Source organism: Heptranchias perlo, chromosome 20 (genome assembly GCF_035084215.1).
Source record: "Heptranchias perlo isolate sHepPer1 chromosome 20, sHepPer1.hap1, whole genome shotgun sequence".
In the NCBI taxonomy this organism is placed as follows: domain Eukaryota; kingdom Metazoa; phylum Chordata; class Chondrichthyes; order Hexanchiformes; family Hexanchidae; genus Heptranchias; species Heptranchias perlo.
Window position 1 is genome coordinate 40,927,516 of NC_090344.1, and position 22,499 is coordinate 40,950,014.

The 22,499-nt window shown below is 47.2% G+C and overlaps 1 protein-coding gene across 1 annotated transcript in view; it reads left to right on the forward strand.

The window, feature by feature from the left end:
- The window catches only part of LOC137335735 (SMC5-SMC6 complex localization factor protein 2-like), a 100,322-nt gene that overhangs the window by 72,276 nt on the left and 5,547 nt on the right, over nucleotides 1-22,499 (forward strand). The window contains exon 14 of the mRNA XM_068001062.1: nucleotides 192-326. Within this exon, the coding sequence (XP_067857163.1) occupies nucleotides 192-326 (135 nt within the window). The remainder of the gene's footprint in view (nucleotides 1-191; nucleotides 327-22,499) is intronic.

The window sequence follows — 22,499 nt, forward strand, 5'->3', positions numbered from 1 at the left end:
GAGATTCAGACATGAAGCATTGCCACTTAAACAGATGGCTATCTATGGAACCGTAGTCTAGCAAAAAAAAATCAGCACCCTTAGGGGAGGAAAGGAGAAAATCTGGGTGGGCATAGAGAGATGTTTGAGATATGAGCATTGACAATTGCAATGAATTGTTTTGACCTTTTTGACTCTTGCTTGTGTTCCAGATCTCAGCATTATGCCACTTTCTGAGACGGATGAAGCCAGCCTGCATTGTGAAACGCCTGGAAGAGAAAGGCCAAGCATTGGAGGAGCCGAGAAAATCCAGTCACCTCTCCACCCATGCAAAGTGTGACAAGGAGGTAATCTGCACAAAGGTGTCAGTGCCACCTACAAACTCCACATCCCATTCTCCCCTGCCATTCCCCAGTAGGGAACTTATTCTATGTAAAGGAATGCCTACCCCAATGGGTAGTGATTGTTAGACACAATGGAATGAACAGGCATCTCAATAGCCCCACTCAATTTTACTGTCGCCAACTGTCAGCCTGGCCCAGTTGTCAGCACTTTTGCTTTTGAGTCAGAAGGTTGTAGGTTCAAACCCTGCTGCAGGGCTTAAGCAGGTAATCTAGACTGACACCTCCGTACCATTCTGAGGGTGTGCTGCCCTGTCAGAGGTGCTACTCTTTGAATGAAATATTAAACAGGCTTTGCTTGAGTGGATGTTGAAGATCCCATGGCATGATCTGAAGTAGGGCAGGGGGTTTTCCTGGTTTCCCAATCAACAATCAACTAAAAAACATAGTAACTGGTCATTCATCTCATTGCTGTATGTGGGATCTTGCTGTTGGCAAATTGCTGCTGCAGTGCATTTCAATGTAATTGTAGGTGAAATGGGCTAATAAGTGCTATATAAATGCATGATGTGGAATGTTCCAATGATGGGGTAGATTTAATTAGTTTGTGCTCCGGAGCACACATCAGGAGTCTCTAAGCAGAGCTCGTTGGGCCCCTCAGGAGCTTCCATTTTCTGAGCTCCAGTCCCCAATATATGAGCACAAATTTACAACTCTACCCCCGACCAAAAGGGTAACTATGAAACTGGCTCAGAGGGAGCACCGGCTTTCTGAGCAGGCAGAGCACACTGCAGATTGCATCTTCAGGATTTTGTTAAAACTTTCCTTGTTACCAGTACGCTGTCATTTCCACGCACAGGCACATAGCAGCCAACGTTCCAACAGTTAATTTTTTTTTTTCCCTCTTTATACCTCCACCAATTTTCTGCCCTCCTCTCTTGCTGACTCGGGCTGAGGTACAGTTCTAGCTGCCTTCTGGTGCCTAACTTGGCAGCCGTTCTTCACGTGTGTGCCGAGTCGCAGTGTGAACTGTGACATGGATTTGCAGGCCGGTCTCTTGCCTCGCCTTGTACTTGGTGGGGTTTTCGCAAGGCGAGTGGGCTCACAGCTCACCCTCACCCTGTTGTCAACCCGAGATCCACACCCTTGCACCTTTGAACAGAGATTACCGGATAGCGATTCTAAAGAGGGGTCCTTGGCCAGCCTTGCCCTCGGGCTGTGAGGCCAATTGTTAATCCCTACCACCACCCTGACTGAGATCACCAAACTCAACACAAACAAGGGATCAAACCTAGGTCCTTCCCGGTCTGTCAGAATTTTGAATAGATTTATTAACCCTTCACTGTGACTTACTCCTGCACTAGTATTCTTTCCTTTCAGTCATGATAAATCTGGCCTATGCCCCCTATAGAGGAGCTAGAATTCGCCTCAGCATCTCCCACCCTTGTGCTTATGAGGAGAAATTCCTATGGGTACGTACATGTGGCCGTCAACTGAATACAGGATCAGGCTCAGCTGTGATGTTCCCAATGGGTAAATAGGCTCCCGTAATTCACTTAGGAGAGGTAGCAGTCAGCCCCTTCGGAAAAGAAGAGGAGAAAAGGCCTCATCTGATTGCAATGATTCAAGAATCTCCTGTGGTGTTGCTCACAAAGGGTGAAACAGAACCAGGCTTGGACTTTCGGAGCAGAGCACAAGCACCGAGTCCAGGAGAGTAGGGAAGCCTGATGTTGGATAATAGGGATACACGACAGGGACGTGCCAGTTTGGAGGCAGGGGCCACTTTGAGTGCGCAAGAAGCGGCAAGAGGCTGAGAAGAGTGATGCCAGCACCCGACCATTGGGGAAATTGGGTCCAATGTTAACCCAGCAGCAGAGAAGCTGGACTGAGAGTCAACCCAGGAACAGGCACAAACATGGCTGTTTTCTTTATCGTAATCCTTGCATCTGATTGCGTGATATTTTCACATGGTTTGCAGAGAGCTTGCTCAAAGCAACACTCAACACTTAAGACAGTCAACGTTTTAATAATGGATGTGTGAAATGTAAATATAAGGAAATGTCTTGCTGTTAATTTAACAAGTCCAGGCAGCAATGGCAACAGACAATGCTAACCACACTGCCATTTAATTGATGAAATGTGGATGTTCTCTGTGATAGTGGCTTTTACTGTGAGTGATGTAGCTTCCACTTACTCATATTGGTGTGGACAGATGCCAGGTTCCGTGTGCCTTGGAAACTATTGCCGTAAATTGATGAGTTAAGATGCCACAGCTGGTAATTGACAAGCTGCCTGTGCCTTCCAATGTGCTCACTCACTCTATGATGAAGCACGCTCACTGTCCTCAACTGTGTCTCCAGATCTCAACCGTGACCCTCTGGGGAGCTCAGGCTGCTAGGGGCTGAATGAAGAGTGAGTAGCCATGATGTGGAGATGCCAGTGATGGACAGGGGTGGACAAATGTAAGGAATCTTACAACACCAGGTTATAGTCCAACAGTTTTATTTGAAAATCACAAGCTTTCGGAGGCTTGATGAAGGAGGAAGCCTCCGAAAGCTTGTGATTTTCAAATAGAACTGTTGGACTATAACCTGGTGTTTTAAGATTCCTTACAAGAGTGAGTAGGGCAGCCTTAGCTTAGGGGATAGAAGACCGAGCCAAGGAGGGGAGAAAAAGAAGTGATATAAAAATAGGAAAGTAGGTAACAGCTTGTTACCTAATGTAACCATATTTCTAGTTTTTCCTGTTTTTCTGGCACGGATCCATTCTTGGAGTTCTGCAGTCTGGGTTGTGTAATTCAATTCTCTATTGTATTATTGGTCTTCAAATTGTCTTACTTTAAACATACAAGGTATAGCCTGGAGCATGTACAGGCGCTTTATCCAAGGCTTCCAATTGTCAGTGGAAAGAAAGAAAATGAACGAAATGTACTCACTGTTGTAATGCACGCAAACATTGCAGCCAATTTTCACACTAAGGTCCCACAAACAACAATGAGATAAATAACCAATTAAGCAGTTTTAGTGATGTTGGTAGAGGGTTAAATGTTAAATGTTGGCCAGGACACCGGGAGAACTCACCTACTCTTGTCCGAAATATTGCTGTCACATCTTTCACATTCACCTTGGGGGGAAAACAGGGCCTCAGGGCTTGGTGTATGGCTTGAACTCACGACCCTCTGGCTCAGAGGCGAGGGTGCTACCCACTGAGTGAAGGCTGACAACTGTCATATTTTTAGGATTGTAAACAATTTTACAACACCAAGTTATAGTCCAGCAATTTTATTTGAAATTCACAAGCTTTCGGAGGCTTCCTCCTTCCTCAGGTGAATGCTGTGGAAATGAAAAATTTTAGGAGGTAGTTGCTTCTTGTGACTCACCTATTTCTAACTGGCTTCATGAACAACTCTTCTGTTAAAGGAACAAAAATAGAAAATGGTGAAAACGCAGCAGGTGATGCAATATCTGTACGGAGAAAGGAAAGGTTAACATTTTGGGTGTGGGCCCTTCAGTACAGATTAACAAAACAAGAGGAATGAAGAAGAGAAAATCACAAACAGCTGCACAGGAAAAGAAATAGGATGACCTGTAAATAGCTTAAGTGGAGAACAGGAAGTAATATTAGTGTGAGACAATAGGAGGCATAATGAGAGAAGAAAGAAAAGACATATGAGAGACAGAGAGTGTGTGAATAGCTGAAGAAGTGAGAGATAAGCAGGTAGAAAGGGAAGTTTAAAAAATTGCCAAAGCAGAGCAGGAGCCTGGTAAAAGAAAAAAGCTGGTCGACACCAAGAGTGCAGACCACCTCGCCAGCACAGTGTTCTGATGGTGGGGTGGGGGTTCCCAACCCAATCACCAATCCACTCCTCCCACTATCATCAGAAACGTCAGCACAAGCATCCCACAATGCAAGCACGTCCTCCCAAAGAGAGAATGGGAGCTATGGTTAATCTCTGAAGAATTAAAGTCAATATTAAGGCTAGAGGATTGCAAAGTGTCTACTAGAAAGATAAGGTGTCATTCCTCGTGCTTCTGTTGAGCTTCATTGAAACAGTTTGGAAAGCCAAAGATAGAAAGGTCAGAATGGGGGTGTGACAGAGAATTGAAGTAGCAAGCAGAAGGGAGCTCAGGGTCACACTTGCGGTGGTGTTTAGCAAAATGGCCACCTAATCTGTGTTTGTCCACCTGTTGTAGATGAGACCGCATCATGAGCTGCCAATACAGTGTACCAGGTTGAAGGAAGTACAGATAAATTGCTGTCCTGCCCAGAAGGAGTGTTAGGGGTCCTAACATTCCTTCTGGGTGTTCGGACACCCAGAAGGAGTGAGGTAAATGGGCAGGGGTTACATCTCCTGCATTTGCATGGGAAGGTGCCAGGGAAAGGAGAGCAGGTGGTGGGGTGATGGAAGAGTGAACCAGGGTGTCACGGAGGGAACGATCCCTTTGGAAAAGTGAGAGGGATGGGGAACACGTGTTTGGCTTTGGGATCATATTGGAGGTGGTGGAAATGGCAGTAGATAATCTATCACATGTCGAGGGTGGTGGGATGGAAGCTGAGGACAAAGGACCACACCCACATTAGATCTGAAATTTAACAAGTTGAAAAAATATTTTGAGCAAAATGAGTACAGTGTTGTCAAGTTCAAATGTAAAGCGGTTTTATAGTGTCGCTTATTTAGTTTGAAATCCAGGAGACTGATGCCCGTGGGTTGGCTTCCTTGTTTACACTGCTAAATCCAACTCCTTTATTACTGTAGCAGAATAGTGGATATAGTTTCATGATTGGGCTGCTGGGTTAAGAGAGCTGGGTTTAGTCGTGCAAATCCCAGGTGCTGTCTCATGGCACGCTGATCTCCCAGAATCTAAACTGAATAAGCCCCAGTATAAATGTGGCTTAAAAAGGCAGGTGTGTTGTGTGTTTGACCCAAGTGGTTGCAGGAAGCACAGCAAGATTGGAAGAAATTGTGCTGGGTACTGCTTACTGTATAAACGCACTGCCCAGTGTGCAACCGAGCCATAGAAAACAGGACGGTCCTAGTATCTGTTGGTGGCCTGGGGGCAAGGAAGTGGATCAGCCAAGATCCTTGCTGGAGAAGTGCGCTGTACGTGGGTGCTGGATGAGGACTGAATCTGGCTTGGCCATTGTGTCCCCTGTAGTTGAATAGCCAGCTGACACTCAGTGTCCAGCCTCATATGTGAAGAATGGTCACTCTCGTTAGGCATTGAAAGGTGGAACTGTACTCCAGTAAGAGTCCGAGCCTTCAGGAGAGCAGATGATGAAAGGAGAATCATCTCTGCATTTTATCTGGAGCTGCCCTTTACATATGCTACTGCCAAATTGATGCATTGATCTAGACACTGACGCACAGTCCCCCATCAACAAGGTTCGTTGTCCCTATTAATTTGATGCCTCATCCAGTGTGTATGATCGAATTACACCCAAGTCAGATTCTGTATCTTTGATGTTTCTGAAGGTTATCCTATAGTCCTTTTTCCTCACTTGTTCCCACCTAGTAATATGAGACTTTTTTTGTTGCGTGCATTGGTGCAAATCTGCATCAAACCAAGTTAATTATCAGCACTCGCATTGTTGAATCAAACCTGACTATAAAAAGTCTTTTCTTCTCTCAATATAAGAGCTTTCAGTGCAAAAGGTAATTGGATCTTCAGTCCACCATATTCAGGCTGGGTTACACACAATCAGACCAAGATCCTAATATAACTTGGTGCTCAACAAAAGAAGGCATAATTATCACTCTTTGAAGTATGTTGTTTTTAAAGCAGTGACAACCTAAAATGGGAGGCGCCCCTGATGGCTTTGTGAGTTTGTCCAGGAAGGTCCCAGGTTTGATCCTCAGTCTATGCTGAGTTACCTGATATCAACTGGGGTGGGAGTAAGGATCTGCAGTTCACCTCAGCATTTCGGGGCCAGGGAGCAGAGAAAATACGGAAGGATTCCTGCTCCTGATTGCTAACCAGTGACTCCCTCCCACCCACTGGAAAGTGAGTGTGTTAATGCCATGCGATCATAGGATTGAGCTTGGCTGTGACCTCTTCCACATTCATGGAGCCCGCCGACACTCGCCCATTTGAGCGAGGGACTGGAGGCAACTGCAGCCCGTGGAACTGCACCCAAGCAAGGGAAAAGAAAGAAAGGACTTGCATTTATACAGTGCTTATCACAATCTTTAGATGTCCCAAAGCACTTTACAGTCAAAGAAGTACTTTTGAAGTTGTACTGTAGAAAACACAGCAGTTAATTGTTTTCAGGAGAGATGGGGAGAAAATTGGAGAATCATGTGGATGCTTGGTGATGGGCATATTTTGTTGTCTGCTATATGTGAGCTGTTTCACTGTATAATACAGCCACACCTTGTATTTATATTGCATCTTCAACGTTGAAAAATGTCCCAAATTGCTGCACCAAAGATGCTGAGCCAAAGGAGGAGATATTTGATGGGGTGACCAGAATCTTGGAGAAGAAGTTTTTTTTAATGGAGTGTCTTAAAGGAGGAGGGTGAGCTGGAGAGGCACAGGCATTTAGGGAGGGAATTCCAGAGCATTGGGCCTCGGCTTCTGAAAATACAGCCATCAATGGTGGGGCAGAGCAATGGAGAGAGGCACAAGAAGCCAGAATCAGAAGAATGGAGAGGTATGGGGTGTTGTAGAGTTGGAAGAGGTAACAGAGATAAGGAGGGGAGAGGCCCTGAAGTGATTTAAAGACAAGGATGAGAATTTTAAATTGGAGGCTTTGGGAGACTGGGAGCCAATATAGATTAGCAAGCAAAGGGGGAGTGGGATGTGCGGGATAGGACACAAACAGCAGTTTTGCATGAGCTAAAGTTTGTAGAATCATAGGTTACAGTACGGAAGGAGGCCATTCAGTCCATCGAGTCCGTGCCAGCTCTACGCAAGAGCAATCCAGCTATTCCCACTCCTCCGCCCTATCCCCGTAGCCCTGAAAATTTTTTCCTTTCAAGTACTTATCCAGTTCCCTTTTGAAAGCCATGATTGAATCTGCCTCCACCACCCCCTCTGGCAGTGCTTTCCAGATCCTAACCACTCGCTGTGTAAAAATGTTTTTCCTCATGTCACCTTTGGTTCTTTTGCCAATCACCTCAAATCTATGTCCTGTGGTTCTTGACCCTTCCGCCAAGGGAACAGTTTCTCTCTATCTACTCTGTCTAGACCCTTCATGATTTTAAATACCTCGATCAAATCTCCTCTCAATCTTCTCTGTTCCAAGGAGAACAACCCCAGCTTCTCCTATCTATTCACGTAACTAAGGTCCCTCATTCCTGGAATTCTTGTAAATCTTTTCTGCACCCTCTCTAAGGTCTTCACATCTTTCCCAAACTGCGGTGCCCAGAATTGGACACAATACTCCAGTTGTGGTCAAACCAGTGTTTTATAAAGGTTCATCATGACTTCTTTGCTTTTGTGTACTCTGCCTCTATTTGTAAAGCCCAGGATCCTGTATGCTTTTTTAACCGCTTTCTCAACCTGCCCTGCCACCTTCAACTATTTGTGCAGATATGCCCCCCAGATCTCTCTGTTCCTGTATCCCTTTTAGAATTGTGCCCTCTAGTTTATATTGCCTCTCCTCATTCTTCCTTCCGAAATGTATCACTTTGCATTTTTCTGTATTAAATTTCATCTGCCACATGTCCGCCCATTCCACCAGCCTGTCTATATCCTCTTGACTTCAGTCTATCACTATCCTCCTCACTGTTCACTACACTTCCAAGTTTTGTGTCATCTGCAAATTTGGAAATTGTGCCCTCAACACCCAAGTCCAAGTCATTAATATATATCAAGAAAAACAGTGGTCCTGGTACCGACCCCTGGGGAACACCACTGTATACCTCCCTCCAGTCCGAAGATAGAGGATAGGAGGCCAATCAGGAGAGCAGTGGAATAGTCGAGTTTGGAAGTGGCAAAAAGTGGATGAAGATTTCAGCATCAGATGGGCAGACGTAGGGGCATAGATGAGTGATGTTATGGAGTGGACGTAGGTGGTTTTTGTGATGGAGAGTACCTGGAGTCCGAGGTGGCTTTGTCAATGATCAAGAGCATGGAAGTAGAGAGGCCATGAGAGATGGTGAGCTCAAGGGGATGGCTAAGAATAAGGATAGAAGAGTTTATATGGAGGGAGAAGTTTAGGAAAGACAGGAGGCCAGTGAATTCAGAGGCGAGAGCGAGGACAAGGGGAGCAGAGATGGAGTTTGAAATCACCAAGGACGAGGAAAGGGAGACACTTGGGGTGGAGCTTGGGAGAGTGGTAGACAACAAGCATTTTAAAGAATGGATGACAGGGTTGAAGCAGGGTGAGGTGCTTCAAAGATGAGAAGATGGGAGAGGGGTCAAGGAAGAGATGAAAGTATGACTTGCGGATCAGGGCTACATTACCAATGCAGTGGTTTGGGTGGGACAGGTGGTGTAAAGTGTAGCCAGGCAAGGAGGTAATGGTAAGGGGCGAGATGTTGTCACCTGTGAATCAAGTTTCATTCAAAACCAGGATATCAATACAATCATGCACAATGAGGTTGTTGACAGCAAAGGCGTTGTTCACAAAGTGAATGGACATTTAGAGATGTGGGCACATAATATAGGCTGACACTTCAATACAGTACTAAGAGACTGCTGCACTGTCAGTCGTGCCATGTTTCAAATGAGACATTTAATCAAAAGAAAGACTTAAAGACTTGCATTTATATAGCGCTTTTCATGGCCTCAGGATGTCCCAAAGCGTTTTACAGACAATGAAGTATTTTTGAAGTGTAGTCACTGTTGTAAAGTAGGAAATGCAGCAGCCAATTTGCGCACAGCAAGGTCCCACAATCAGCAATGTGACAATGACCAGATCATCTGATTTTTTTTAGTGATGAGGATTGAGGGATAAATATTGGCCACGACACCAGGGATAACTCTCCTGCTGTTCTTCGAATAGTGCTATGGGATCTTCTACGTTCACCTGAGAGAACAGACGGGGCCTTGGTTTACCATCTCATACAAAAGATGGCACCTCCAATAATGCAGCACTCCCTCAGCACTGCACTGGAATGTCAGCCGAGATTTTGTGCTCAAGTTTCTGGAGTGAGACTTGAACCCACGACCTCCTGACTCGGAGGCGAGAGTGCTATCAACTGAGCCATGGCTGTGGCTTATCAAGGCCTCATCTGTTCTGTCAGATGGACATAAACAATCCCATGGCATTATTTGAAGAACAAAGGAGTTCTGCTGTCCAAGTCAACATCAATAGCAGCAAAACCAATTGAGGTTCAATTTCTGTGGGGGGCTCTCCTGTTTACACCATTTCTCCGGGGTTTCCACAGATCTTCCGCCAATGTTAGGTCAGACAATTGGGAGAATCCTCATGGAAATTCAACCCCATTCATTATCGGGTTATTTATCTCTTTGTGTGGGACCTTTGTGTGCACCATTTGGCTCCTGTATTTGCATATATTACTACAGTTCAAAAGCACTCAATTGACTGCGAAGCACTCTGAGAAGTGAAAGGCGTGATATAAATGTAGGTTCGTTCTTTTTCTTGGAGAGAAATGCAGAGAAGGGAAGTGAGTGTTGATATATGTGCACAATCCAAATGGGCAGTGATAGGAGAGTTGGGATAGGCAAATAAGACAGGAAGCAGGTTGGTGAGGTTTGGCCCCCAATCGGTGAGAAGGTCAGCAAGAGAGGAGGATGAAGTTTTTGTGATTGCTGCTCAGCAGGAGGCCATCAATAGGTGCGTCAATGGACCCTTGAAAGAATGCCGATGGAGGACAGCCATGGGCTTAGTCAGTAGGAATTCAAGCCTGGGATGGCAGCAGAGGGAGTAGTAGCTGGTTGCGGTAGGGATTGGGGGGACCAAAGTATCTCAAAGGAGAGAAATGAAATGTGGCACAGTTTTTTAATTCACTGTCGGGATGCGTGCAGTGGCCCTGAAATGGTGGTGGTGAGCTATTTTCATGAACCGCTGTTACTCTTCGTAGCTGTTTGATACAACTGAGTGTCTTGCGCAGCCACTTAAGAGGGCAGTTAAGAGTTAACCATGTTGATGTGGGAGTGGAGTCACATCGAGGCCAGGGTAAGGACGGCAGGTTTTGTTCCCTAAAGGACATTAGTGGGTTTTTAAGACAATCGGACAGCTTCAGGGTCACTTTCACTGATACCAGCTTTTTTTTTACTATGAGCACATTTTTAAAAATCTGAATTCAGATTCTCAAAGTGGGATTTGAACTCACACCTGGATTAATAGTAGAACCATAGAAAAGATACAGCACAGAAGGGGACAATTCGGCCCATCGTGTCCGCGCCGGCTCAAAGAACAACCAGGTGCCCATTCTAATCCAACCTTCCAGTGCCCGGTCCGTAGCCCTGCAGCTTACAGCACTTTATGTGCAGGTCCAGGTACTTTTTTAAAGAGTTGAGGGTCCTTGTCTAATCTTCTGGATTATTAGTCCAGTAACATCACCACTACGCTACTGTACCCTTATGAATGATAGGCAGGGAAGGAGAGTAAGACTCGAGACAATAAAGGAATATAATAGAATTACATAGAATTTACAGCACAGAAATTAGCCATTCAGTCCAACAGGTCTGTGCTGGTGTTTATGCTGCACATGTGCCCCCTTCTACAGCCACCGCCGCCCCCACCCTGCCATCTAACCTTATCAGCATATCCACCTATTCCTTTCTCCCTCGTGTTTATCCAGCTTTCCCTTAAATGCATCTATGCTATTCGCCTCAGCTGCTCCTTGTGATAGTGAGTTCCACATTCTTGACACTATTTGGGTGAAGAAGTTTCTCCTGAATTCCCTATTGGATTTATTGATGACTATTTTATATTTGTGGCCCCTTGTTTTGGTCTCCACCACAAATGGGGTCTGGAATGGCAGCCAAACTAGGCACACGAATGGACACACTAGCTCATTTATGCATAGGTGCTAGCACTGGGGGAGGGAGGAATGAGGCAAACATACCTACCGTTGATGTGTTGCCATGGATATGCACCCCCCCCCCCCCGAACTCCAAATCCTGAAACGTCCCCGTATGCCACTCCTCAGTTCCTTTTAATAACAATAACAACTTGGATTTTAACATAAAAAAGGTGCTTCACAGAGGTGTATTGGGGAAAGAATGGACGCCGAGTGAAAGCAGGAGCTATTACGAGGGGTGACCAGAATCTTGGTAAAAGAAGTGGTTTTTAAGGAGTGTCTGAAAGGAGGAGAGGGAGGTGGCGAGGCGGAGGGGTTTAGGGAGGCAATTGCAGAGCGTGGGACCTTGGCGGCTGAAGGCACGGCCGCCAATGGTGGGACAAAGGGATGGGTGGATACACGAGGCCAGAATTAGAGGAATGGAGAGTTCGGTGAGTGCTGGCAGTTTATCGGGCTGGTGGAGGTTTCTGAAATAGGGAGGGGTGAGACCTTGAAGGGTATTAAAGACAATGATAGGAATACCGGGTTACACTGTACGTTTGTGCTGTGGAAGGATAGAAGCAGGTAACACCTCCAGTGGTGAAAATCAACGCTACAGGGCTGGTGACCAAAAACTATTTAAAACACCTTTAATGTGCTGGTTTTACCCACAGGAAGTAATGTTTCCCAATGCAGGGTAGCACATTAATTGCATAGCTGTTAACACAAAGGAGGCGTTAATGGCTACCCTAATCCAGTCAAGGAAACAAAAGAGCATTTAAACCACATACATTTATCCAGTGTTTGCTGCAATACCACATTGTGATGTGGTGACAAAAAGCTGTAAATCATAGCAAAATCTCCACCTGGGAACTGGTTCTCCCAGGTCAATGAAGTGATTCTGAAGTGAATCAGTGGAGCACGGCGCCTCTTTGACACTGGTGCCTCCCAGCTTCCTATGTGTGTGTGTCTCGTGTCTGGTAGAAAAACTAAATGAACTGGACACATTTGCAGATGTACTCTGGGTAGGGGACTTCAATGTCCATCACCAAGAGTGGCTTGGTAGCACCACTACTGACCGAGCTGGCCAAGTCCTGAAGGACATAGCTACCAGACTGGGCCTGCGGCAGGTGGTGAGCGAACCAACACGAGGGAAAAACCTACTTGACCTTGTCCTCACCAATCTACCTGTTGCAGATGCATCTGTCCGTGACAGCATTGGTAGGAGTGACCACCGCACAGTTCTCGTGGAGATGAAGTCCCATCTTCGCACCGAGGACACCATCCAACGTGTTGTGTGGCACTATCACCATGCTAAATGGGATAGATTCAGAACAGATCTAGCAGCTCAAAACTGGGCATCTATCAGGCGCTGTGGGCCATCAGCAGCAGCAGAATTGTATTCCAGCACAATCAGTAACCACATGGCCCGGCATATTCCTCACTCTACCATTACCAACAAACCAGGGGATCAACCCTGGTTCAATGAGGAGTGTAGAAGAGCATGCCAGGAGCAGCACCAGGCATACCTAAAAATGAGGTGCCAACCTGGTGGAGCTACAACTCAGGACCACGTGCATGCGAAACAGCGGAAGCAACATGCTTTAGACAGAGCTAAGCGATTCCACAACCAACGGATCAGATCAAAGCTCTGCAGTCCTGCCACATCCAGTCGTGAATGGTGGTGGACAATTAAACAACTAACGGGAGGAGGAGGCTCTGCAAACATCCCCGTCCTCAATGATGGCGGAGTCCAGCATGTGAGTGCAAAAGACAAGGCTGAAGTGTTTGCAACCATCTTCAGCCAGTGGATGATCCATCTCGGCCTCCTCCCGATATCCCCACCATCACGGAAGCCAGTCTTCAGCCAATTCGATTCACTCCACGTGATATCAAGAAACGGCTGAGTGCACTGGATACAGCAAAGGCTATGAGCCCCGACAACATCCCGGCTGTAGTGCTGAAGACTTGTGCTCCAGAACTAGCCGTGCCTCTAACCAAACTTCCAGTACAGCTACAACACTGGCATCTACCCGACAATGTGGAGAATTGCCCAGGTTTGTGCTGTCCACAGAAAGCAGGACAAATCCAATCCGGACAATTACCGCCCCATCAGTCTACTCTCAGTCATCAGCAAAGTGATGCAAGGTGTCATCGACAGTGCTATCGAGCGGCACTTACTCACCAATAAACTGCTCACTGATGCTCTGTTTGGGTTCTGCCAGGACCACTTGGCTCCAGATCTCATTACAGCCTTGGTCCAAATATGGACAAAAGAGCTGAATTCCAGAGGTGAGGTGAGAGTGACTGCCCTTGACATCAAGGCAGCATTTGACTGAGTGTGGCACCAAGGAGCCCTAGTAAAATTGAAGTCAATGGGAATCAGAGGGAAAAGTCTCCAGTGGCTGGAGTCATACCTAGCACAAAGGAAGATAGTAGTGGTTGTTGGAGGCCAATCATCTCAGCCCCAGGACATTGCTGCAGGACTTCCTCAGGGCAGTGTCCTGGGCCCAACCATTTTGAGCTGCTTCATCAATGACCTTCCCTCCATCATAAGGTCAGAAATGGGGATGTTTGCTGATGGATTGCACAGTGTTCAGTTCCATTCGTAACCCCTCAGATAATGAAGCAGTCCGTGCCCGCATGCAGCAATTCCTGGACAATGTCCAGGCTTGGGCTGATAAATGGCAAGTAACATTCGCGCCGTACAAGTGCCAGGCAATGACCATCTCCAACAAGAGAGAGTCCAACCATCTCCCCTTGACATTCATCAGCATCACCATCGCCAAATCCCCCATCAACATCCTGGGGGTCATCATTGACTAGAAACTTAACTGGACCAGCCACATAAATACTGTGGCTACAAGAGCAGGTCAGATGCTGGGTATTCTGCGGCGAGTGACTCACCTCCTGACTCCCCAAAGCCTTTCCTCCATCTCCAAGGCACAAGTCAGGATGTGATGGAATACTGTCCACTTGCCTCGATGAGGACAGCTCCAACAACACTCAAGAAGCTCGACACCATCCAGGACAAAGCAGCCCGCTTGATTGGCACCCCATCCACCACCCTAAACATTCACTCCCTTTAACACCGGCGCACTGTGGCTGCAGTGTGTACCATCCACAGGATGCATTGCAGCAACTCGCCAAGGCTTCTTCGACAGCTCCTCCCAAACCCGTGACCTCTACCACCTAGAAGGACAAGGGCAGCAGACACACGGGAACAACACCACCTGCACGTTCCCCTCCAAGTCACACACCATCCCGACTTGGAAATATATTGCCGTTCCTTCATCGTCGCTGCGTCAAAATCCTGGAACTCCCTTCCTAACAGCACTGTTGGTAGAACCTTCACCACACGGACTGCAGCGATTCAAGAAGGCAGCTCACCACCACCTTGTCAAGGGCAATTAGGGATGGGCAATAAATGCTGGCCTCGCCAGCGACACCCACATCCCATGAATGAATTAAAAAAAAGGCTGGCAGCCAAGTGGACCTAATTTTTTTTAAGAAAACAGGTGTTCTCGGCCACTGGCCTCCATGAATCCAGCAAATTTTCTCGGGTATTGCCATGGTCAGCAGCCAGCAGCATTAGCATAGGCCCTGTGCAATATAAAAGCACCTATATTTGTTGGTCAACCATAACAAGAACTTGCGTTTAAATTGCACGTTTAATGTCTATATACATCCCAACGCACTTCACAAAGGCTTGAGGAAAATGGAGGTTGAGCCATTGAAGGTAACATTGAGAGGTGACCAAACACTTGGTCAAAGAAGTGGGTTTTCCAGGAGAGTCTTAAAGGAGGAGAGAGAATTGGAGTCGCGGAGAGATTTAGGGAGGGAACTCCACAGCATGGGACCCAGGCAGATGAAGGCAGTACCGCCCATGATGGGTAAAGGGAGGTAATGCACAGGAGGTCAGAGTCAGAGGAACGGGGGGTTCAGGCAGGTGGGGTTGTTGGGCTGGAGTACATTAGTTATAGGGAGGGGCAGGGCCATGAAGGGATTTGAACACATGGATGAGAATTTCAAATTTGAGGAGCCACTGTAACTGAAGCTGTTTGGATGGAATGGGCAATAAATTCAAGTGAAAGACGTCTTTATTTTATGCTTCTTTATTGGCTTGATTGATTTGAACATAAAAAACACAATTTGTAACTTAGTATTGGTATAGAGAAGTCCTTTGACTGTTTGTTAGATGTGGTTTCCACCAGTAGTTTGTGTTTATAAATTGTGAGCGGTGCGGTTCAGTACCGGTGAGGAAGCACGGCGCTTGGGGCTCGCGGACACAGCTTAGATTCCCCACACTGCTACTTTCCTGATCTCAGCTAAGCCTCAGTAATGAGGCACCTCTGCCATGTTATTTCAGAATCTCAGGCTCTTCCCTACAGGTCTGTAGTATAATCGCAAAATATGACTTTGTAACAACAGTATGTGCACAGTTGTTCCAGCACTGTCACCAGTTGCTGAGCTTGTCCCACTTCCAGTGAAAATGGTTCTGTGCTGTAAATGGGGAATTATTTGCTTTCTGTTCCCATCTTGTAAGCTTTGAAACTGGTCGTGGGAGGCAATCTGGGAACAGATGTTTTAAAACATAACCCAACCACTAAAAGAGCAGGGACACATCGGCAGCAAGTGCTCAGACATCTGCCTTCTTAGAACATTATGCAGATGAATGCAGTCCCCTTTTAAGACTGTACATAACGGCACTTCTGATGCTGAGAGCAGACTGGGTATCATCTTTGAAACATTAATAGCAGAGTTCTGTTTCATTTATCAATGAATGAGCCTCTGTTACACAACATCTCAGATCATGGTCAGGGCAGTCCACAGTGCGCACTGTACAGGATGTGCTGCCCTATCATTACTAATCACTAATGTGTGTGCTGCAACTCTCCAGGGAGGATGGGGGATGGTTTTGTTTGCAACACGGCTTTCATGCAGAGTCATCAGAGTCGCTTTGCACAAATTCATTCGTAATTTTTTTTTGAAGCAAAGAATTCTCCTGGTTTTCTCCTCCTGTCTGCTGACTCTTACTGGGGTACAGATCCATTGGTGCCGGCAGCCTCCTGTGTGTCTCATTCTTCACGTGCGCCCTGAGGCAGTGAGTGTTAGCAGGCTGCTTGACCACAGGCATGCCTGATGCTATCATCATAGTGCACACGCACATATTCTAGAAAGGAATCACTGAATAAAGACCAGAAGGAGTTTCCCCCTCCCCAGCTCAGAGACACTGTGGCTAATTGTAGCGTGTCCCTACTGTTAGAGTCATAGAGTTATACAGCACGGATAGAGGCCCTTCAGCCCATCGTGTCCGCGCCGGCCATCAAGCCCAGTCTAATCTAATCCCATATTCCAGCATTTGGTCCGTAGCCTTGTATGCTATGGCATTTCAAGTGCTCATCCAAATGCTTCTTGACTGTTGTGAGGGTTCCTGCCTCCACAACCCTCTCAGGCAGTGAGTTCCAGACTCCAACCACCCTCTGGGTGAAAAAGTTCTTTCTCAAATCCCCTCTAAACCTTCCGCCTTTTACCTTGAATCTATGCCCCCTAGTTATAGAACTCTCAATGAAGGGAAAAAGCTCCTTAGTATCCATCCTATCTGTGCCCCTCATAATTTTGTACACCTCAATCATGTCCCCCCTCAGCCTCCTCTGCTCCAAGGAAAACAAACCCAATCTTCCCAGTCTCTCTTCATAGCTGAAGCGCTCCAGCCCTGGTAACATCCTGGTGAATCTCCTCTGCACCCTCTCCAAAGCGATCACATCCTTCCTGTAGTGCGGCGACCAGAACTGCACACAGTACTCCAGCTGTGGCCTAACCAGTGTTTTATACAGCTCCATCATAACCTCCTTGCTCTTATATTCTATGCCTCGGCTAATATAGGCAAGTATCCCATATGCCTTCTTTACCACCTTATCTACCTGTTCCGCCGCCTTCAGGGATCTGTGAACTTGCACACCAAGATCCCTCTGACCCTCTGTCTTGCCTAGGGTCTTCCCATTCATTGTGTATTCCCTTGCCTTGTTAGTCCCTCCAAAGTGCATCACCTCGCACTTTTCCGGGTTAAATTCCATTTGCCACTGTTCCGCCCATCTGACCAACCCATCTATATCGTCCTGCAGACTGAGGCTATCCTCCTCGCTATTTACCGCCCTACCAATTTTTGTATCATCAGCGAACTTACTGATCATACCTTTTACATTCATATCCAAGTCGTTAATGTAGACCACAAACAGCAAGGGCCCCAGCACAGATCCCTGTGGTACCCCACTGGCCACAGGCTTCCAGTCACAAAAACAACCTTCGACCATCACCCTCTGCCTTCTGCCACTAAGCCAGTTTTGTATCCAAAGTGCCAAGGCACCCTGGACTCCATGGGCTCGTACCTTCTTGACCAGTCTCCTGTGCGGGACTTTATCGAAGGCCTTACTGAAATCCATGTATACCACATCCACTGCGTTACCCTCATCCACACGCCTAGTCACCCCCTCAAAAAATTCAATCAAATTAGTCAGACATGATCTTCCCTTGACAAAGCCATGTTGACTATCCCTGATTAATCCTTGCTTCTCCAAGTGGAGACTAATTTTGTCCTTCAGTTACTGTGCTGAGTTAGCAGAGCTGAGATCGGCTAACTCAGCACAGACTGGGATGGAAGCCAGGTTCTTGCTGGTTGACATGGCTGGATGGTGCGTTTACCAATGGAACCAAAAAGAGACTTGGGAATTCTCAAGTTAGTCCATAAGATGGACTTTTTCTGCGTGGAATCACAGGGGGCCCATATCTTGAAACAACATGGTTTCTGATAAGGTGGGAAAGCTGAGAGTTAAGGGCGTGAACTCTATGCACAATTCTCTGATCGGGAGCAACACATGGCTCCTGTCTCCCTGCACCCAGTTGGCCTCCAGCTGCGGGAGACCAGCAGCTGACTTACATATAAAAACAAAAGGTCTTAAAAAAGCTTTTAGTACGCATGTATACAAAAAGAGCTCGCAATTACCAGTGTTTTTTTTATTCGTTCGTGGGATATGGGCGTCGCTGGCGAGGCCGGCATTTATTGTCCATCCCAAATTGCCCTCGAGAAGGTGCTGGTGAGCCGCCTTCTTGAACCGCTGCAGTCTGTGTGGTGACGGTTCTCCCACAGTGCTGTTAGGAAGGGAGTTCCAGGATTTTGACCCAGTGACAATGAAGGAATGGCGATATATTTCCAAGTCGGGATGGTGTGTGACTTGGAGGGGAACGTGCAGGTGGTGTTGTTCCCATGTGCCTGCTGCTCTTGTCCTTCTAGGTGGTAGAGGTCGCGGGTTTGGGAGGTGCTGTCGAAGAAGCCTTGGCGAGTTGCTGCAGTGCATCCTGTGGATGGTACACACTGCAGCCACTGTGCACCAGTGGTGAAGGGAGTGAATGTTTCGGGTGGTGGAAGGGGTACCAATCAGCGGACTGCTTTGTCCTGGATGGTGTCGAGCTTCTTGAGTGTTGTTGGAGCTGTCCTCATCCAGGCAAGTGGACAGTATTCCATCACACTCCTGACTTGTGCCTTGTAGTTGGTGGAAAGGCTTTGGGGAGTCAGGAGGTGAGTCACTCGCCGCAGAACACCCAGCCTCTGACCTGCTCTTGTCGTCACAGTATTTATATGGCTGGTCCAGTTAAGTTTCTGGTCAATGGAGACCCCCAGGATGTTGATGGTGGGGGATTCGGCGATGGTAATGCCATTGAATGTCAAGGGGAGGTGTTGAGACTCTCTCTTGTTGGAGATGGTCATTGCCTGGCACTTGTCTGGCGCAAATATTACTTGCCACTTATGAGCCCAAGCCTGGATGTTGTCCAGGTCTTGCTGCATGCGGGCTCGGACTGCTTCATTATTTGAGGGGTTGCGAATGGAACTGAACACTGTGCAATCATCAGCGCACATCCCCATTTCTGACCTTATGATGGAGGGAAGGTCATTGATGAAGCAGCTGAAGATGGTTGGGCCTAGGACACTACCCTGAGGAACTCCTGCAGCAATGCCCTGGGGCTGAGGATATTGGCCTCCAACAACCACTACTATCTTCCTTTGTGCTAGGTATGACTCCAGCCACTGGAGACTTTTCCCCCTGATTCCCATTGACTTCAATTTTACTCGGGCTCTTTGGTGCCACACTCGGTCAAATGCTGCCTTGATGTCAAGGGCAATCACTCTCACCTCACCTCTGGAATTCAGCTCTTTTGTCCATGTTTGGACCAAGGCTGTAATGAGGTCTGGAGCCGAGTGGTCCTGGCGGAACCCAAACAGAGCATCGGTGAGCAGGTTATTGGTGAGTAAGTGCCGCTCGATAGCACTGTCGACGACACCTTGCATCACTTTGCTGATGATTGAGAGTAGACTGATGAGGCGGTAATTGTCCGGATTGGATTTGTCCTGCTTTTTGTGGACTGGACATACCTGGGCAATTTTCCACATTGTCAGGTAGATGCTAGTGTTGTAGCTGTACTGGAAGTTTGGTTATAGGCGCGGCTAGTTCCGGAGCACAAGTCTTCAGCACTACAGCCGGGATGTTGTCGGGGCCCATAGCCTTTGCTGTATCCAGTGCACTCAGCCGTTTCTTGATATAACGTGGAGTGAATCGAATTGGCTGAAGACTGGCTTCTGTGATGGTGGGGATATCGGGAGGAGGCCGAGATGGATCATCCACTCGGCACTTCTGGCTGAAGATGGTTGCAAACACTTCAGCCTTGTCTTTTGCACTCACGTGCTGGACTCTGCCATCATTGAGAATGGGGATGTTTGCAGAGCCTCCTCCTCTCGTTAGTTGTTTAATTGTCCACCACCATTCACGACTGGATGTGACAGGACTGCAGAGCTTTGATCTGATCCGTTGGTTGTGGAATCGCTTAGCTCTGTCTATAGCATGTTGCTTCCGCTGTTTAGCATGCATGTAGTCCTGAGTTGTAGCTTCACCAGGTTGGCACCTCATTTTTAGGTATGCCTGGTGCTGCTCCTGGCATGCTCTTCTGTACTCCTCATTGAGCCAGAGTTGATCCCCTGGCTTGTTGGTAATGGTAGAGTGAGGAATATGCCGGGCCATGTGGTTACTGATTGTGCCGGAATACAATTCTGCTGCTGCTGATGGCCACAGCGCCTCATGGATGCCCAGTTTTGAGCTGCTGGATCTGTTCTGAATCTATCCCATTTAGCACGGTGGTAGTGCCACACAACACGTTGGATGGTGTCCTCAGTGCGAAGACGGGACTTCGTCTCCACGAGGACTGTGCGGTGGTCACTCCTACCAATACTGTCATGGACATATGCATCTGCGACAGGTAGATTGGTGAAGACGAGGTGAAGTAGGTTTTTCCCTCCCCACCTGCCGCAGGCCCCGTCTGGCATCTGTGTCCTTCAGGACTCTGCCAGCTCGTTCAGTAGTGGTGCTACCGAGCCGGTCTTGGTGATGGACATTGAAGTCCCCCACCCAGAGTACATTCTGTGCCCTTGCTGCCCCTCAGTGCTGCTCAACAATTCATCAGCTGAGGGAGGACGGTATGTGGTCATCAGAAGGAGGTTTCCTTGCCCATATTTGGCCTGATGCCATGAGATTTCATGGGGTCCAGAGTTGATGTTGAAGACTCCCAGGGCCACTCCCTCCTCACTGTATATCACTGTACCGCCACCTCTGGTGGGTCTGTCCTGCTGGTGGGACAGGACATACCCAGGGATGGTGATGGAAGAGTCTGGGACGTTGGCTGAAAGGTATGATTCTGTGAGTATGGCTATATCAGGCTGTTGCTTGACTGGTCTGTGGGACAGCTCTCCCAATTTTGGCACAAGTCCCCAGATGTTCGTGAGGAGGACTTTGCAGGGTCGACTGGGCTTGGTTTGCCGTTGTCGTGTCCGGTGCCTCGTGGTCCTTCCGGTTTTATTCTTTATTATGACTTTTTTAGCAAGATTTTACAACTGAGTGGCTTGCTCAGCAATGTGGGCAATTAAGAATCAACCACATTGCTGTGGGTCTGGAGTCACATATCGGCCAGACCGGATAAGGACGGCAGGTTTCCTCCTCTGAAGGACATCAGTGAACCAGATGGGTTTTTACGACAATCCGATAGTTTCATGGCCACGATTACTGATACTCGTATTTTAATTCCAGATTTTTATTTCATTAATTGAATTTTAATTAATTGAATTTAAATTCCCCACCCGCGGTGGCAGGATTTGAACTCATGAGTCCGGATTATTAGTCCAGGCCTCTGGATTACTAGTAAAGTAACATAACCACTATGCTACCGTGCCCGTGTAACAGAACTATTCCTGCTTCGCAGCTGGGGGATCAGTGCAGTGTGAACAGCCAGCTCCAAAGTCTGACTGCAACATCTGCCTGAGGCCGGCCATTTCACTCTTGTTAGAAAAAAAATAATCCTAATCAGAATCCATTAAGTTCTCCTTGGCTCTCAATTCCTTGGAAAGGAACTGTGAATCGAGTGGAAAAATGCACAGAACTCTGCTGCACATCTGTGAGTCCAGTGAAGCATTTGGGCTGCTGATTTCTTGTGTTGCTCCCATCTGCATATTTAAAGAGATGTAAATTGGTTGGGCTCTGGCCTTTCACCTTTGGAGCCTGGATTCAAATTCTACACAGAATGGGGAAGGGGATGAAAGTCTCCTGTCTGCCTGCTGCTGCTGCTCAAGGTCCTAAAGAAAGACGTGCATTTATGTAATGCCTTTCATGACCTCAGGACGTCCCAAAGCACTTTACAACCAGTGAAGTATTTTTGAAGTGTCGTGACTATTTTATGATGTGGAGATGCCGGTGATGGACTGGGGTTGACAATTGTAAACAATTTTACAACACCAAGTTATAGTCCAGCAATTTTATTTTAAATTCACAAGCTTTCGGAGGCTTCCTCCTTCCTCGTTCACCTGAGGAAGGAGGAAGCCTCCGAAAGTTTATGAATTTAAAATAAAATTGTTGGACTATAACTTGGTGTTGTAAAATTGTTTACAATTGTGACTATTTTAATGTAGGAAACGCTGCAGCCAATTTGCGCCCAGCAAGGTCCCACAAATAGCAATGTGATAATGACCAGATAATCTGTTTAAGTGATGTTGGGAAGAACGCCCCTGCTTTTCTTTGAAATCGTGCCATGGGATCTATTATGTCCACCTGACAGGACAGACGGGGCCTCGGATTAATGTCTCATCCGAAAGACGGCACCTCCGACAGTGCTGCAATGGAGTGTCAGCCTTGATCATGTGCTCAAGTCTCTGGAGGGGAACTTGAACC